General features: G+C 44.9%; 1 protein-coding gene across 1 annotated transcript; it reads left to right on the top strand.

The window, feature by feature from the left end:
- Positions 1-8,462: 8,462 nt before the first annotated feature.
- On the top strand, positions 8,463-11,466 carry LOC120528289 (zona pellucida sperm-binding protein 3-like). Its single transcript, XM_039752432.1, has 9 exons — positions 8,463-8,887; positions 9,813-9,931; positions 10,100-10,203; positions 10,283-10,457; positions 10,531-10,651; positions 10,732-10,823; positions 10,902-11,017; positions 11,087-11,212; positions 11,333-11,466. Exons 1-9 carry the CDS (start codon positions 8,546-8,548, stop codon positions 11,449-11,451), a joined length of 1,314 nt encoding a protein of 437 aa, XP_039608366.1. The 5' UTR covers positions 8,463-8,545; the 3' UTR covers positions 11,452-11,466.
- The last annotated feature ends 6,490 nt before the right edge of the window (positions 11,467-17,956 follow it).

Raw genomic sequence — 17,956 nt, 5'->3', positions numbered from 1 at the left:
TATGAGACTATCTTACTACCTCTGAAATTTAACGGGCAGAGCTTGAAGGTTTGGACCACTGATAAGCAGTTGACACAGGCAGAGATTGCTTGTCTGTTGCCGAGGCAACCACAGGTTCATGGCATCAAAGAGGCAACTACAAGTTTGCAGCCTCGCTCTGTAATGCATCTGTTGCCTGATGGTTGATGCAGGGAGCATTCTAATCTGGCCACTGACCTGACCCCATCTCTGCTTGCTTGTTTGTGGTAGCTGCCATTTAAAACAATATGTTGACTGTTCCTGTTTTGATTGGAGAAAAGTTGGTTTTCTTGAAGACTTTGGGTTCAGCGTCTTCTCTCTGATCCAAGACAGTGACTCACGTGTCACTCTGAACAAATATATATATATAGATATACAGTATATGTACGTATATATATGTATATATTTATATATTTTATATATATATATATTGTGCAGGAAACCAGTGCGTTGGCCCAAACACCCAACACGAACACATCAAGAGTCCCGGGTTCAAATAAAGGATGGCTCTTATTCACCACAATACCTTCACTGTAACACAAGCACAGATTTTCCATCTCCACAATTCACCCCTCACCACCGCACTACCCAGCTCCGACTCACCTGGAAAAGGGAGTGTGGTCCCTTTTATTAAGGACCTGGGAGTACTTCCAGTGACAGGGCTACTGCCCGATGGAATCACTTCCGGGTTATGTTAAAGTCAATTATAACAGGGAGCTTGTCCTCCTGCAGTGCCCTCTTGTGGCACCCAGGGGAATGTAGCCTGCAGAACAGCCCTGCTGGCTTCCCACTGGGCACTGATATCCAGGGCCACTGCCATCTAGTGTGCTGGGGCAGTTAAAAACTTCCAGTGACATCTTCATTCAGTGGGCTGTCTGTGCAATCCCTTTAGGTCCTTCCTTCCAGGTCTGATTCCTTCCTCCTTCCCAGCCAGGTTGGCTTTCTGCCTGTTAGGAGCCTCCTGTCTGAAACAGGAACCATCCCTTCTTGGGCCATGTAGCATCTACTAAATCTATAATATGGTCCCCGGCCGGGCTGCAGCCCAGCCGGGACGCCCAGGAGGACCAGAGGAGGGCTTGTGCCTCCTCTAGACCGCGAGGGGGTGTCCGTCCTTGTTATCCTGGAGGCCTCGGGTAGAGGGCTTGGAAGCCCAGCCCTGTAGGGACCCGTGGCCACCGCCAGACGGCGCCCCAGTGCCTGATTATCTCGGAAGCCCGCCACTTCCGCCACACCAGGAAGTGCCAGGGGGAAGACGACAGGGGACACCCGGACAGCTTCCGCGTGCGCAGCTGGCACTTACGCCACACAGGGGTGTGTCTGTGGGAGATTGCCGGGAAGCAGCTGGAGCCCATCCGTGTTCCTATAAAAGGGGCCGCCTCCCTCCAGTCATTGGCGGAAGTCGGGTGGCAGAGAGACGAGCTGGAGAGAAGACTGGAGGCGGCCAGATGAGAGATGCGTTGTAAGGCCTGAAGAGAGAGAGAGGCATTGTAAGGCCTGGACATTGGGGGAACGGTGCAAGAGACAATGGGGTTTGTGCACGTGACTTTTGTACATAGTGTAAAAAAACAAGTGTGTGGTGGAACCAACGATGTCTGTCTGCCTGTGTCCGGGTTCAAGTTCACATATATATATATATATATATATATATATATATATATATATATATATATATATATATATATATATATATATATATATAGTGGAAATTATTCAACAAAGAAAAGAAACTCCACAAAGATAAAGTTTTGGGGACCGTCCCCATATATTGTCCTGCGGACAAAAGAATGCAAAAGTGATTAAAAGTTCTTGTAATTCAGTATCAGTGGACAAAATGGATATGATAAGATGGCGTTTTTATAGAGGATGCATTATGGGAACAGGAACTGGTTGGCAGGAAGTGGCATTGTCATTGTGGAGGAGCTGGAAGTGTCCATGGTGACAGGCAGAAGAGATGAAAAATGGAGTCACCGGAAGTGACGTTATGGCGACCATTTTGAAACCGGAAATAGTGGCTATTATCATTCTTTGGTTTTTATGTTGGGAGAAAAGGTCCAGGTAAGTACCACGTGACAATCCTTCCTCTCGTGATATTTTACTCACCTTTGGGCTTTCTGACTGCCTCCTAATCACGTGTTTGTGACTATATATATATGTGTCCATCCTTGTCTTGCACCTCAAAACACAAGGCTGAGTCTCAGTACTTTAGCAAAATCAACTTTATTCAGCTTGAAACAGGAAGAGCATGGATATTTATTGTAGTGGGATCTACCACTCTCCAATACGCAGACACAGCAGTCAGGCAAGGTCGTTGCCAGGTTAATTGGCAAGTAATCCTGTTCCCTGCCTTTATAATGTTCCTTGCAACACCCAGCAATGACAGCACTTATAGTGTGACGCGGTCGGCTTGGATTTGCTTTCCCAGTGAGCGCTGGGAGCCTGCTGTTGCCCTGGCAACAGATACGCTGTCTCCCACAGACACGGGCGATTGTGCTTCAGGATACTCTTCAGTGTGCTGTCTCGTTAGGGGGGAGTCCCAATAGAGTTTAGAAACCTTACAATATACTATGTGGATATATATAACTGCTCAAAAGAATTAAAGGAACACTTTGAAAACACATCAGATCTCAATGGGAAAAAGAAATCCTCCTGGATATCTATACTGATATAGACTGGGTAATGTGTTAGGAACGAAAGGATGTCACATCGTTTGATGGAAATGAAAATGATCAACCTACAGAGCCCTGAATTCAAAGACGCCCCAAAAAATCAGAGTGAAAAAATGATGTGGCAGGCTAGTCCATTTTGCCAAAATTGAATTGCAGCAACTCCAAATTGTATGCAGCACTTTGTATGGCCCCTGTGTTCTTGTATACATGCCTGACAACATCGGTGCATGCTTCTAATGAGATGACAGATGGTGTTGTGGGGGATCTCCTCCCAGATCTGGACCAGGGCATCACTGAGCTCCTGGACAGTCTGAGGTGCAACCTGGTGGCATTGGATGGACCAAAACATAATGTCCCAGAGGTGTTCTATTGGATTTAGGTCAGGAAAGTGTGGTGGCCAGTCAATGGTATCAATTCCTTCATCCTCCAGGAACTGCCTGCATACTCTCACCACATGAGGCCAGGAATTGTCGTGCACCAGGAGCCACTGCACCAGCATAGGGTCTGACAATGGGTCCAAGGATTTCATCCTGATACCTAATGGCAGCCAAGGTGCCTTTGTCAAGCCTGTAGCGGTCTGTGTGACCCTCCATGGATATGTCTCCCCAGACAATCATTAACCCACCACCAAACTGCTCATGCTGAATGATGTTACAGGCAGCGTAATGTTCTCCATGGCTTCTCCAGACCCTTTCACTTCTCTCACGTGCTCAGAGTGAACCTGCTCTCATCTGTAAAAAGCACAGGGCACCAGTGGTGCATCTGCCAATTCTGGTATTCTATGGCGAATGCCAATCGAGCTGCATGCTGCTGGGCAGTGAGCTCAGGGCCCATTAGAGGACATGGGGCCCTTGGGTCACCCTCATGAAGTCTTTCTGGTTGTTTGGTCAGAGACATTCACCCCAGTGGCCTGCTGGAGGTCATTTTGTAGGGCTCTGGCAGTGCTCATCCTGTTCCTTCTTGCCCAAAGGAGCAGATACTGGTCCTGCTGATGGGTTATGGACCTTCTATGGCCCTCTCCGGCTCTCCTAGAGTAAATGCTTGTCTCCTAGAATCTCCTCCATGCCCTTGAGACTGTGCAGGAGACACAGCAAACCTTCTGGCAATGACACGTATTGATGTGCCATCCTGGAGAAGTTGGACTACCTGTGCAACCTCTGTAGGGTCCAGGTATCGCCTCATGCTACCAGTAGTGACACTGACTGTAGCCAAATGTGAAACTAGTGAAGAAACAGTCAGAAAAGATGAGGAGGGAAAAATGTCAGTGGCCTCCACCTGTTAAACCATTCCTGTTTTGGGAGTCATCTGATTGTTGCCCCTCTAGTGCATCTGTTGTTAATTTCATTAACACCACAGCAGCTGAAACTGACTAACAACCCCCTCTGCTACTTAACTGACCAGATTAATATCCCATAAGTTTCATTGACTTTATGCTATACTCTGATTAAAAGTGTTCCTTTAATTTTTTGAGCAGTTTATATGTATATATATATATATATATATATATATATATATATATATATATATATATATATATATATATATATATATATATATATATATAATATTTTCATTACTGTATAAAAAAGAATTATTTCAAATTTGCATAATTTAAAGGAACTATTGTGGAACTGTAAGTAAATTCCTCATTTGTCTTGAGCCACTCTGACTGGACAAAGACATTCCTAAACTTATATAGTGTGGCGGGTGGCTGGGGGCTATGCCGAGCCAGGATGCCTGGAAGGACCAGGAGAAGGACTACACCTCCTCTGAACCACGCAGGAAGCTCGTCAGGAGCACATCTGGGTGGACTTAAAAGGGGCTGCCTCACTCCATTCATCAGCTGTAGTCACGAGGAAGAAGACAGAGCTCGGTGGAGAGGAGTGGAGGCGGTGAAGACTTGAGGAGGTGGGTGACTGTGTGTGTCCGGGGCTGGACTTCTACAATAGGCAGCGAAAAGAAAAGACAGCTGAAGAACAATTAAGCATCCTATAGAAATTGGAAATATAAGACATTTTAATACATCAATAATAAGGGGCAACTCCCCAACACAACAGAAAAATTAAATAAACAAAATGTTAAAATTACTTTGACTGATTTGATTTAAATTTGGTCATGTTGTAGAAAAAAGAAAATGATCTAATAATTTGACGATAAATTTTTAATTTTCAAATTTTTGTTTATATTATGTTAACTTAAATGCTCAGCATGGCGCAAGTGACGAATGTTGCAAAAGCAATTGAAAGCAGGACTAGCTAACAGGGTGGGCGCATGAGTGAAGGAGAGGCTGTGTCCAGCACAGGAGAAACCAGACGGAAATGCCTTTGTCATGGACAATGAGGTGTCAAATGGAAAAATGGAGAAAATTCATCAAAGTTCAAGGGTTAGCAAGCACTGTGGCTGTGAGAGCTGATAATTTTTTTCATCTAAGGATTTTGAAAGAAGACCCCTTCACTGCTGTTCAAAATCCTTTACATTTACATGCAAATCTGCTATGATTTAGGGATAACATACAGTAATGATGGGCGGCATGGTGGCCAGTCGGTAGTGCTGCTGCCTCGCAGAAAGGAGACTTGGGTTCGCTTTCCGGGCCCTTCCTGCGTGGAGTTTGCTTGTTCTCCATACGTTTGCCTGGGTTTCCAATGACATGCAGTTTAGGTGCATTGGCAATCTTAAATTGTCCCTAGTGTGAGCTTGGTGTGTGTGCGCCCTGTGGTGGGCTGGTGCCCTGCCTGGGATTTGTATCTGCCTTGTGCCCTTTGTTGGCTGGTATTGACTATAGGAGACCCCCGTGAATCTGTAGTTGGGATAAAGCAGGTTGGATAATGGATGGATGGATGGATGGATACAGTAGTGATTGTACATGAAGTGTTATGGTTTGCAGTGCACATTAAAAATACACAGTATAAGTATTTGTTTTCAAAAAAGTATGAAGAGACTGATGCACTGGATGGGTAAACAGGTGCCTTTCACATCTATCTATCTATCTATCTATCTATCTATCTATCTATCTATCTATCTATCTATCTATCTATCTATCTATCTATCTATCTATCTATCCTGTTATTCCACCTGCTCTCACGGTCCTCATCATAGTTTCAATGTGCATCTTGGTCTCTTCAGTACCAGATCCATGCGACAAATCCAGACTATAATATTTTCAACCCACCATGCTCTCCAATATGATGCCAGCTTTCTCTTTGCTTCTGTTCGTCAATCTTCAGTCTGTGACATCCGCATCTGCAGCCCCCTTTATTCTTCCCCTAATTTGTTCTACAGATGTTTAAAAGAACAGGTGTACCCCTGCCACCCAAATTTTATTCTACACCTGACTCTAAATTTCCCAGTCCTCTGCCAACTTGCCCAGTTCCCCATTTTGCCAAAGCGCACACCATAATGTCTGCACCCCCAGCTCCATAATCTTCCATAAACGTGCACTTCCGTCTGCCTTACAACATATCCATAGCATGACTCCAAATCTTATTCTCCCTCTGCTAATCGAGTGCCCACTCCTTGGCCATTTCCACTGTTTTCCACACATTAGTTCATCATTTAGCCCACCTACAGAGCCATTCCCACCCTAGTTTTATTCTACACTTGCTGCCAGTCTACCCACTCCTATGGAGGTTTGCCAGTCTCATCTCACCTTGGCACAATCTCACACTGTAAGATCCACAGACCCCCACATCCTGACACATCATTCACCCCCACCCTGTCTTGTACTACTCCCACAGGACACATCCAAGCTAAATCTTATTCTGTCTTTAAGATCAGGATGTCTGCATTTCCTTGAATATTAATTTTTCCCTCCTTTCCTTCAGGCCTGAAAGAATTCTCATGTGCTTTCTGATTGTCTAGATCCGTGTTTTCCAGCTTTTTTTTCTTAGGTGGCCCACTTTTAACCGTAACCAAAAGATCCCAAGGCACCCCACAATTTTGGTAACCACAAACACACTCATTCTGATACTTGTGCTCAACTGTCCGAACGGGTGGGAGTAAAAAAGCAGCTCCGAGATCAGCATTCACAGCACTTAGTGAGCACATTGGTGGCACCTCCCAGTTACTTTGTCCCTTTGCCCGGCACTCTCTGCCTCAGAATCAGCTTGTATGCCAACTATCCACTCGCTGGCGACCACACACCCAAGCAGCCAAGGGAGTTGTGTTGGCAGCATAGTGATAGTAGAGCTGCTTTTACGCCAGCTTCTCCAGGTAGTCCTGTCCTCCTCAGACAGGTCTTGCCCACCTGAGGATGTTGTCCCTCTCAGGTTCAGACCCAGGTGCGTTACACTATTATTTCGATGGCACAACTGGATAGCTGTCATGGCACACCATTGTGCTGCGATACAGAGGTTGACAAACACTTCCTGAAATGACTGGCGCTACTTTCATGCAGCTTTCATTGTTCATGAAGATGTTTTCGGTCTTGTACGTTTATCGTTTTCCACAGCAATTCAATACTTTGAAACAGAAAGCAGGGGAAACAAAATTAGTTATCACTTACTCCGCACCCCATTAATCAACTCCAATTGCTACAACAAGAGCTGGAAAATGTCAGTGTGTACGCTCTTTTGGCCTTTGCTCTCTTGAATATTTTGTTCCTTTTTCCCTTTCATCACAACCCCTGGAGTTTTTATTATTTTCTGCCCTCCCAGGCCATGTGATTGCAGCAATAGACCTATCGTTAGAGACATATTACTATTAAATTATTTTAAAGTGAATCCTGGCAGCTAGGGATGTCTCATGAGTCAAATGGCTTCCAGCCCCTGATAAGACATTGAACTTGAGGTAGGTTACCTTGACCGATGTTGAGATATTCTTACTTTGCATTTCAGCTTATTTGTGCCCAGTGAATGTTGAATACGTATATTGTGCACCAGTATAAAAAGAACCTGAGACGTTCAAGTGCCGTTCCTGGTCACTTTTACACCACAAAACTGTTGATTCACTATTACATAAATAGGCAAAAAAGGAAGATTTCTTTATGTTATCGGAGGTCCACTTCCAGATTATGACAACAATGGAGCAGTCACAGGCACTGCCACTGTTTGGCTCAAAAATAATATTTATCATCGTCTCTGCATTGTTTGAACCAATCCACCCAAAACTGGGCCTGCTTGTCCTGAGGTTGCTTTCCACTATTTTTTTTACAAGGTGATTTACTTTATGACCTTTTTCACTTAATCAATCAGATATGAAATCAATGTGAATGGTAAGATATTTGTCCTGTCTCCGCTTTGCAAAGCTGATTTGATTTTACCAAAACAGTTCCTTAGAGCTGTCTGCATCACTCCAAACGTTTTCAAATGAATTTGATGCAAAGTGAGATTAAATCGAAGCTACATAAAAACGTTTTAGTAGCACCCCATTACCACAAAACATTTGACTACATTCAACTTTAACTACATTTGTCCAATATTCCATTAGTCTTCCGTGTTAGTCTGCAATGCACAACACGCCCCCAAATCTCGTAAGTGAAACTTCTTCAAGGCATCACACTTAACATTTAGTTCACTTTATTCTTCACTTACGCAAAGCAAATAGGTTTTAATTACCGAGGGATTTAAAACCCAATTGGCGGCTGCGTGATCCACATAAGAACTGCTAGTTTACTGCCAGAGATGATCTTACGCGTTGGCATGCTTTAATTTGTGATTCGAATTTTATGATCTGTTTCCCGTAATTAACCTCAGTATTTCATGCGTCTTGATTATTTCAAACGCGATTGGTGTCTGATTGGTGATCTTTTTCTCCGCACGTGTTATTATCATTAGCGGTCGACCGCCTTCATTCGTGTATACAAAGACTGTGCTGCGCTTCAAACTTTACTGCGCTTTGTTGATTTTCCCCTTTGCTGTTTCAAAATGTGGTGTAAAGACAAGGGTCAGATAGCCGTGGTGTTGCTGCTCTTTCTCTTCTGCGATGCTTTTGCTCAGCCCCGTTTCAAAGGACGGAAGCAAATCGCAAAACACCAGAAGCCCGCGGTCGTGCATTATGTTGAGCCGAGAGCTGGCGCTCCGCAGACCGTAACCGCTCAGTGCACCGACAGTGAGGTGATCGTCACCATCAGTCCGGACTTGTTGGGCATCCAAAAGCCGGTGCAGCCTTCTGATCTTTCCATGGGTGGATGTGGCGTCACCAGCCCGGCCGGTGCTCAGCCTTTTGTGATCGAAGCGCCTCTGCAGGGCTGCGGGAGCACCGTGGAGGTGAGCTGATGAAGTGCTCTCGCATTTGTCCTTTTCCTAATCTTGTTTCTCGATGATTACTACTGAAAGCTCTCGTATGTGGCTCAGGTCTGGTTTATGTTCGTATGACGTTTTGGCGCACAAGTCGCAATTGATCAGGCACGCTTTAACGAGATCCTCTCTTTCTTTACGTTTTCATAGCGGACTGATTGCTCATAGGCTTTAGTACAGCATAGGAAAGAAAGGAGAATTGAGTAGTTAAGCCTGCATTGTGTGCATAGACCCTTTATCGGTGGTGCAGTGCCCACTCGTGACCTGTATGTGGGCATTCTAAATATCAGATTATTCCTTTGAAGAAGCCATCTAAATTCTGTTCAGTTAAGTTGACTAAACCTAAGTTGAGGTTTTTCCATTTTCCCTCACAAACCCGCATTCCTAAAGCTTTCAGGTGTGAAATCTACAATTTAACACCCCAAACCATTTCAATATGCTTTAATCGATATGGTGAGTAAACTGGTTTGAACATCGGTACTAAAAATTGGGAGAGGTGTACTGCTTGGACATTTGGTTAAGTAACCTTTTGGGTGAATGGCCAGTAGTCCGCCCTTTGGTGGGAGATCTTTACAGATCAAGAAAAGGATATCTGGAGCCTTTAAAAGGATTATTTTTGTTACAATCCTGAAAGATTTACATCTTGCCTGAAGGGGCCCAAGTGGCCTCGAACGCTTGCATATTGTAATCTTTTTAGTTGGCCAATAAAAGGCGTCATTTTGCTTGGCTTTTTCTCCTGAAAAGTTACAAAGGAAATTGCTTTATGCAACTTATATTGATTAAACCTTTTCACTACAAAGGGTCTCTGACTGTGCTGTTAGAGTCCAATCTAGATGTTTTTGCTCTTATAGTTTAGCATTGTCAGCTGAATAGCCCTAAACTGTTGGCTCTTTAGATGCTGGGAGCTCTCATAGTGTACACCTTCTCCCTGGACTACAATCCTTCTCCAATTGATGGTCTTCCGATTGTAAGAACAAATCCAGCTGTGGTGCAGATTGAATGCCAATACAACAGGTAAGGGAACCAAGTCCACTTGGCCAAGTATATACTAATGAAAATACAGACAAGTGCAAAACAGATGCGATGTACAGCACATTATGACGTGTTAAACTACAAGAATCTACCCTGATTTGAAGACCTGTCATGTTGCTCACCTTTCTAATGTCCTTTTTCTTTCCCCAGGCTACACAATGTAAGCAGCAATGCTTTAAACCCCACTTGGGTTCCCTACACCTCCACAATATCTGCCGAGGACGTTCTAGGCTTCTCGCTTGTTATAATGAGCAGTAGGTGTACACATTTAAAAATCCTACTTTCCATTTGCACTAATGTGATCTGAACACCTTGTAACATTCCTGTCTGCAGGTGACTGGAGTGGGCCGAGTCCATCCAACACCTTCTTCCTAGGTGACCTCATTAACCTTCAAGCGTCTGTGGACAGCACTAACCATGAGCCTCTCCGTGTCTTTGTGGACCGCTGTGTGGCCACTCCTGGGTCCAATGCATCAGCCCCAGCCTACACCTTCATTGGGAATAATGGGTGGGTGTGAGGAATAGTCGGACTAGATCTTGGTCTGGAAACGCAATGCTATGGTCCATCTTGTGTATTGCAGGTGTTTCTTAGACAGCCAACTGACAGGCTCCAATTCCCAGTTCGTGTCCCCCAGAGTTGCCCAGTCTGTAATGCAGTTCCAGCTGGATGCCTTCAGGTTTTATGGCCTGACTACTAGTTCAGTAAGTCCTTTCCTCCCATCTTTGGAGGAATCCCATTGGATCTCCCAGGTTTGACAGTACTCTTGCATGTCTACTTGCAGATCTTCATTACCTGCCATCTGAAGGTGACCTTGGCGTCTGCTAATGTTGATCCTTTGAATAAGGATTGTTCATATGACTCTGCACTGAGCCAGTAAGCGACTGACTGGGAGGATGAGGGTGCACCTGTTCAGATGAGGTAGCAGGTTGTGATTGGTGGCTGTGCTTTCAGGTGGAGCTCAGTGGATGGGAACAATGCTGTCTGTAGCTGCTGTGACACAAGCTGTGCCAACCCCCCTCCCTTCAGGAGGGGCTCTGGTGCCCCTAAACACAGACGCAGGAGAGCAAGTAAGTGACTTTTACAGCTGGCTTCTGTAGTGTCCAGTCTGGGATACACCAACTAATTGTGTTTTGCAGGTGAAGTGAGTGCACCAGCTGGATGGCAGGAGACCATTTCTGTTGGCCCTCTTTTTCTGGAGAAGGTCTCTCCTTTGTCCTCTGTATCTCAGGCCTTGTCTCCTCGGCAAGATGAAGTCTCTGCAGGTAACTTGTCTGTACAGTGTAAATGCAAGCCATGTTAAGGACTGCTTTTGAATCTAGCCTAGTGAGTTGCAGTGTGTTTAGGTTTTCTTCATTCCTAATGTCCGTCTTTTCTCCTTGCAGACTCCCAATTCCAAGATTCCATCCTTGGTGGTGTTGTAGGTGTCCTGGCTGTCTCCTGTGTGGCTGTGCTATTCTTTACATACAGAAAAGCAAAGGGCTCTGTTAATACTAAGCAATAAAATTTTTAAAGTTCACAGCATTGCCTATAGTATATTTTCAGGGGGTGGTGTACCGGTGCCTATTTAAATAGCATTCTGGTCTTTCTGAATCTTCTAGACAGATGGTGCCACATGCATGGCCATTGCCTCATGGAACAATCTCTGACCATCAATTTGCTTAGGATTTTAGGTGTGAGTACTAAAGAAGCTTCTCTCTAACCAAATTTGGTAGAAAGTGTCCTCTCCACAAATGTGCCTACTAGTCGAGGCAAAAGTCTCCATGCACTCGTGTCAGATTTTGGATGGCAGATCTCCCATTGCTCTTAATCTCTGGGACCCACCAGAGTTCAGACATCACAGCAGCTATTCATTAAAATGGCACAATCTAGACCCGAGCCTCAAAATGTGTTGGGGGCTATGAATGTGACAGCCCATGCCACCTGTCATTTGTGATCGATTTTATAGCATTTTCTCAGCATTCAGACAAGCCCAGCAGCTCTTTAACCCAAAACATTTGTTTTCTGTATGCATCAGGATCACAAAGTAGGGGACTAAATTTATTGGGTTGGGGAGGCAAACAAGTGTCTAAAATTACAGACCCTACCCGTGACAAACTGTTAGGCTAGAAACAAATTTAAAACAAGCTGACAGGACCAAAATCCTGGGTATCCAGCATGAAGTGTGTCATTGAGCAAAACATTTTGGCTTTGATTTAAAGACCCTTTTTGTGGACTGAATCTTAATGGCACTCATAACTGAGTAACCCTGCTGTCAGATCTTTATTTTGATTGATCTTTTAGATGCTCTTTCTCCACTAAGACAGGTTCTTGCTGCAAGAACAGCAATTCATTTTATTTACAAGTGTGTGTGTGGGGTTATATTTTTTTGTATATATATATATATATATATATATATATATATATATATATAGTTGCTCTGTTTCATGATCCAGCAGGAATGTCAGAACTAAAGATCTATTCTCCATGGTGGATACGAATCAAACTTGATATTTTTCTCTTCTAGTTTCTGGGATTTCATTACGTAAAACCAACTGGTGCAACAACAAATTATAGGTGCCTTGTAAGAAGGATTCTGTTTTATTGTAAGAGGTACAGGTTTTGAATTTGACATAAAGCAGGGGTCCTCAATTGCGGTCCTGGAGGGCTGAATTGGCTAAAGGCTTTCATTCCAACCAGGGCCCAAACTAGAACTTGGTCCTTGCTGCAGATGAATGTTGATTTAATTGCCTTGTAGGTGCCTTTTATTCATCAAAGACAAATTTTAGTTATTATAGATCAGGGGTCCTCAATTTACACTCCTGGGGGTCTGTTATAGTTGCAGGTTTTCACTTCTAACCGATTTCTTCATTAGAACCTTTTTACTAGCAAAGCAATGTTTTGGATCTTAATTTTAGTTCCCTTGCCTGTTACCGTTCACAAATCCTAATTGCTTATTAGATTTAAGCAGCAGCATTAAGTTTTAATTGTTGCCCGTTATCTTTATCAGACATTCATTAATAATGAGATGCAGATAACCAATAAACCATGCAGCAGCTCAAGTACTTGTCATGAACTATCGGTGATTTAAAAAAAAAATAATAATAATAATATATATATAAAATGAATGAGAGGAACTGGCCGGGCATTAAATTTAAATCTGTTCTGGGCCGTAAAACACATGGATATGTTCTCTTTGAAGGACACTCTCTACAGTGCAATTACAATTGCTCTTGGATGAATGCAAGCATTAAAAAAGCTAAATAGTTAAATACCAAGTTTCATCATCCGCATGGACTGCTTACTAATTACCGTACTCGCGGACAAGTTCTCCCGTGGATAAGTCAGAGCTTGATTTTTATCGTACAATTTCTACTATTTTATAATGTCGCTCGTATAATCGAATGCGGAAAGCTCACTCTCTATTGGTCCAAGAGATTACGATATGCTATCGCCCACCTGAGGGTAACGGAGCACACGGCCTTTATGTGGGTGTGGCAATGCGCTCTATCAGCGTCAGCGCCTAATCTCGCTCTTCTGTGCCCACGTGACCACACGGTAATACCCAAACTACTCCAAAGCGACGTTTGCACTTTTTTTTTTTTTTTGTGTATCTCGCACCTTCAATCTAAGAGCATCCCTTATCTACGATGAAGCGTCCGATCAGAAGAAAATATAAAGCTGGTTTTAAATTAAACGTTGAAGTACGGAAAGAAATTGGCAACTACGCTGCTGCAACAAAATTCAATGTGTCTGAGAAACTGATGTGAGATTGAAGGAGGCAAGAACATGTAAAAGAAAAATTAAGCGTCGCATTTTTGAACGGGTGTACAAGTCGGTCTGATATGATCGACTTTTCGGGTTTCAAGACCCGACCTGTACATGATGGTAGACGGAATAAAACCCTGCAGCCACTGCAGCCCTCCGTGATTGAGGACCCCGTCTTAAGAATTTCTCAAACTCATTCCAGACCAGCTAACTTTTAATGTTTTGGCAGCTTTTCTTTAATTGTTTTTTAATTGTTTTTGTGGGTGTTGAGATGAAGACCAAATGCCATTGCAATACAAGAAATCTTTTAACAGCGTACACTTGGGTAATATACTGATGTCGGAAGAATAACAAAACTCTCGGAAGCTTCTTGATCCAGGTAAAAAAAAAAAAAAGGTCATGCAGTCTCCTTTTTATTATATTAAAAAAGAAAATAAAATCTTGCTCATGCGCACCTCTATGCACCAAAATCACGCCAGCACTTAACAAAAAGGAAACACTTCTTTCAAGAGCATTTTACATTTATATGTTATGGGGGGCCTGTCAAATGCGCTTTTAAGTTTCTATCTGGTTATAAGCTCTTGTTTCCACTACTGGCACCTGTCCCACTCTCTGATTGTGTATCCACAGATTAAATTTGGAAGAAACCCAAAACCACTCAAATTTAGATTGCTGGGGGTAAAGCGAACAAACTGATGTTGCAAACTGTCTTGCAACCAAAATTATATCTGGTGTGCTTATTTTTGTCCTTTGATTAGACAGGAAAATGCATCACCTCCATTCGTTTATAGAGCACCACGTGGTCTTTGACACTGAGAAGGAGGACAAAATTGCCTTGTCTTTGTTCAGGGGCTCTGTTGCATTGTGGGTTTGGGTGTTTGGTCATACCTCGTGTTTGCTGGTTGTACTGCAGTTACACTCCAAGATTTCCCATTTGAATGCTCCTCATATGTTACATAGTCTGCTGGAAGAAAGAATTGCTTTTCTGTAATCTTTTTGTGTTTCCTAGTGAGGTTGGATTCAACTTGGCACCATCATCTTACTGTCCAGCACAGGAATACCCTTGACAGTGAAAGGGTCTCTTCAGTCTTTTATTGAGGAAAACTAAACTAACTATCCATTATGAGATATTGAAGACTAAAATAGATAGATACTTTATTAATAACAGAATACAATAACACAGTCCGCCTTGAGAGGCGCTGCTATTTCTCTAATATTATAAATAACAAAGCTAGTAATCCCAGAGTCTTATTTTCAACAATTGATCGTCTGCTAAACCAGGTAACACAAAGGAATGCCCCCAGAATACTTCCAGTGAAACCTGTGAGAACATTGCTGTATTTTTCAATCAAAAAATTAATATTAGAGATGACATAGTATATCTCCCCAACACTGCAGAACCTCCAAAGCCCCGGTACTCCGTTATAAACAAATGAAATGCTCTCACCAGGATAGATTTACCTGAATTACATAGTATAATCTCTCAACCAGGAAACATCCCTTCTTCGGGCCATGTAGCATCTACTAAATATATAATGTGGCTCCAGCCCCGGCCGGGACGCCCAGGAGGACCAGAGGAGGGCTTGTGCCTCCTCCAGACCGCGAGGTGGCGTCCGTCCTGGGTATGTTGGGGGCCTCGGGTAAAGGGCTTGGAAGCCCAGCCCTGTAGGGACCTGTGGCCACTGCCAGGCGGCGCCCCAGTGCCTGATTATACCGGGAGACTGGCACTTCCGCCACACCAGGAAGTGCCAGGGGGAAGACGACAGGGACACCGACAGCTTCTGGCAGCCGGCACTTTCGCACACAGGGGTGTGGGCGGGAGATTGCCGGGAAGCAGCTGGAGCCCATCCGGGTTCCTATGAAAGGGGCCACCTTCCTCCAGTCATTGGCGGAAGTCGGGTGGCAGAGAGACAGAGCTGGAGAGAGGACTGGAGGCGGCCAGAAGAGAGAGGCGTTGTAAGGCCTGAAGAGAGAGAGAGGCATTGTAAGGCCTGGACATTGGGGGAACGGTGCAAGAGACAATGGGGTTTGTGCACGTGACTTTTGTACATAATGTAAAAAAACAAGTGTGTGGTGGAACCAACGACGTCTGTCTGCCTGTGTCCGGGTTCAAGTTCACAATAAATATAGTGAAAATTATTCAACAAAGAAAAGAAACTCCACAAAGATAAAGTTTTGGGGACCGTCCCCATATATTGTCCTGTGGACAAAAGAATGCAAAAGTGATTAAAAGTACTTGTAATTCAGTATCAGTTGACAAAATGGATATGATAAGATGGCGTTTTTATAGAGGATGCATTATGGGAACAGGAACTGGTTGGCAGGAAGTGACATCGTGGAGGAGCTGGAAGTGTCCATGGTGACAGGCAGAAGTGATGAAAAATGGAGTCACCGGAAGTGACGTTATGGCGACCATTTTGAAACCCGGATTTGGTGGCTATTATCATTCTTTGGTTTTCATGTTGGGAGAAAAGGTTCAGGTAAGTACCACGTGACAATCCTTCATCTCGTGATATTTCACTCACCTTTGGGCTTTCTGACTGCCTCCTAATCACATGTTTGTGACTATATATATATATGTCCATCCTTGTCATGCACCTCAACACACAAGGCTGAGTCTCAGTACTTTAGCAAAATCAACTTTATTCAGCTTGAAACAGGAAGAGCATGGATATTTATTGTAGTGGGATCTACCACTCTCCAATACGCAGACACAGCAGTCAGGCAAGGTCGTTGCCAGGTTAATTGGCAAGTAATCCTGTTCCCTGCCTTTATAATGTCCCTTGCAACACCCAGCAATGACAGCACTTATAGTGTGACCGCGGTCGGCTTTGATTTGCTTTCCCAGTGAGAGCTGGGAGCCTGCTGTTGCCGTGGCAACAGATACGCTGTCTCCCACAGACACGGCAGCGATTGTGCTGGGATACTCTTCAGTGTGCTGTCTCGTTAGGGGGGAGTCCCAATAGAGTTTAGAAACCTTACAATATACTATGTGGATATACATATTCAGTATATATATATATATTGTGGCCCCCGGCCGGGGCTGGAGCCCCGCCGGGACGCCCAGGAGGACATGAGGAGGGCTTGTGCCTCCTCCAGACCGCGGGGGCCCGTCCTGGTTCTATTGGGAGCCACGGGTCGGGGCATGGAAGCCCTCTCCTGTAGGGGCCGTGGTTGCCGCCAGGCGGCGTCGATGCCGTTGATCCCATGCAGTCGCCGGCCGGAGCTGGAGCCCGCCGGCGCTTTGGAGGACGAGAGGAGGGCTTGTGCCTCCTCCACACCGCGAGGGGGCGTCCGTCCTGGTTCTGTTGGGGGCCACGGGTTGAGGGCATGGAAGCCCTTCCCTGTAGGGGCCCGTGGTCACCGCCAGGCGGCGCCCGATGCCGGTTTATCCCGCACGGTCGCTGGTGGGTGGAGCCCGGCGACGCTTGGAGGACCGGAGGAGGGCAGTGCCTCCTCCAGACGGAGTGGGCGTCCGGTCCTGGTTAGGCAGGGGGCTCGGGTACAGGGCTTGAAGCCCAGCCCTGTAGGGGACCCGTGGCCACCGCCAGGCGGCGCCCGGTGCCTAATTATCCCGGAGCCGGCACTTCCGCCACACCAGGAAGTGCCGGGGAAGACTTTATGTGGCGCCGGAGAGCTGCCAGGAAGGCAGCTAGCATCTTCCGCACGCTGGGGTGGCCAAGAACAGGTGCCGGAAACACCTGGGGCTCATCCGGGAGCCTTATTTAGGGCCGCCCTCCAGTCGGTGGTGGAAGTCGGGAGGCAGAAGGACTGAGCTGAGAGCGGACAGTAGGCGGCCAGGAAGAAAGGCACGAGACTGTGGGCCCTGACTTTGGGGATTCTGCAAGAGGCACTGGGGTTCGTGGGGTGCACGTGATTTATATGATTGTAAATAGTGTAAATAAACGTGTGTGGCTGCAAAATGATGTCCGCCTGTCTGTGCCGGGGCCAGCGTTCACAATATATATATATATATATAGACATAAATCATTTGCAACGAGTGCAGAATGCAGATGCTAGAATCCTAACTGGGAAAAGAAAATCCGAACACATTTTTCCAGTTTTGATGTCACTACACTGGTTGCCTGTGTCATTCAGGATTGACTTTAAAATACTGCTTATGGTTAATAAAGCCTTATATAATCTCGCTCCATCTTATATATCGGAATGCCTGATTATTATTATTCGAACGAACCTAGTTCTTCAAATGAGTGTCTCCTTAGATTCCAAACTAAACTTAAAAGAAATGGTCGGCGCCTTCA

Source organism: Polypterus senegalus, chromosome 4 (genome assembly GCF_016835505.1).
Source record: "Polypterus senegalus isolate Bchr_013 chromosome 4, ASM1683550v1, whole genome shotgun sequence".
Classification (NCBI taxonomy): Eukaryota; Metazoa; Chordata; class Cladistia; order Polypteriformes; family Polypteridae; genus Polypterus; species Polypterus senegalus.
The sequence above is the reverse complement of the archived record's forward strand: the minus strand, read 5'-3'. Positions and strand labels throughout refer to the sequence as shown.

Coding starts and splice junctions, on each gene's coding strand:
- LOC120528289 (XM_039752432.1), top strand. CDS start 8,546: ATGTGGTGTAAAGACAAGGGTCAGATAGCCGTGGTGTTGCTGCTCTTT. Junction 10,458..10,530: donor ACCTTCATTGGGAATAATGG/GTGGGTGTGAGG, acceptor TGTGTATTGCAG/GTGTTTCTTAGACAGCCAAC. Junction 11,018..11,086: donor ACACAGACGCAGGAGAGCAA/GTAAGTGACTTT, acceptor TGTGTTTTGCAG/GTGAAGTGAGTGCACCAGCT.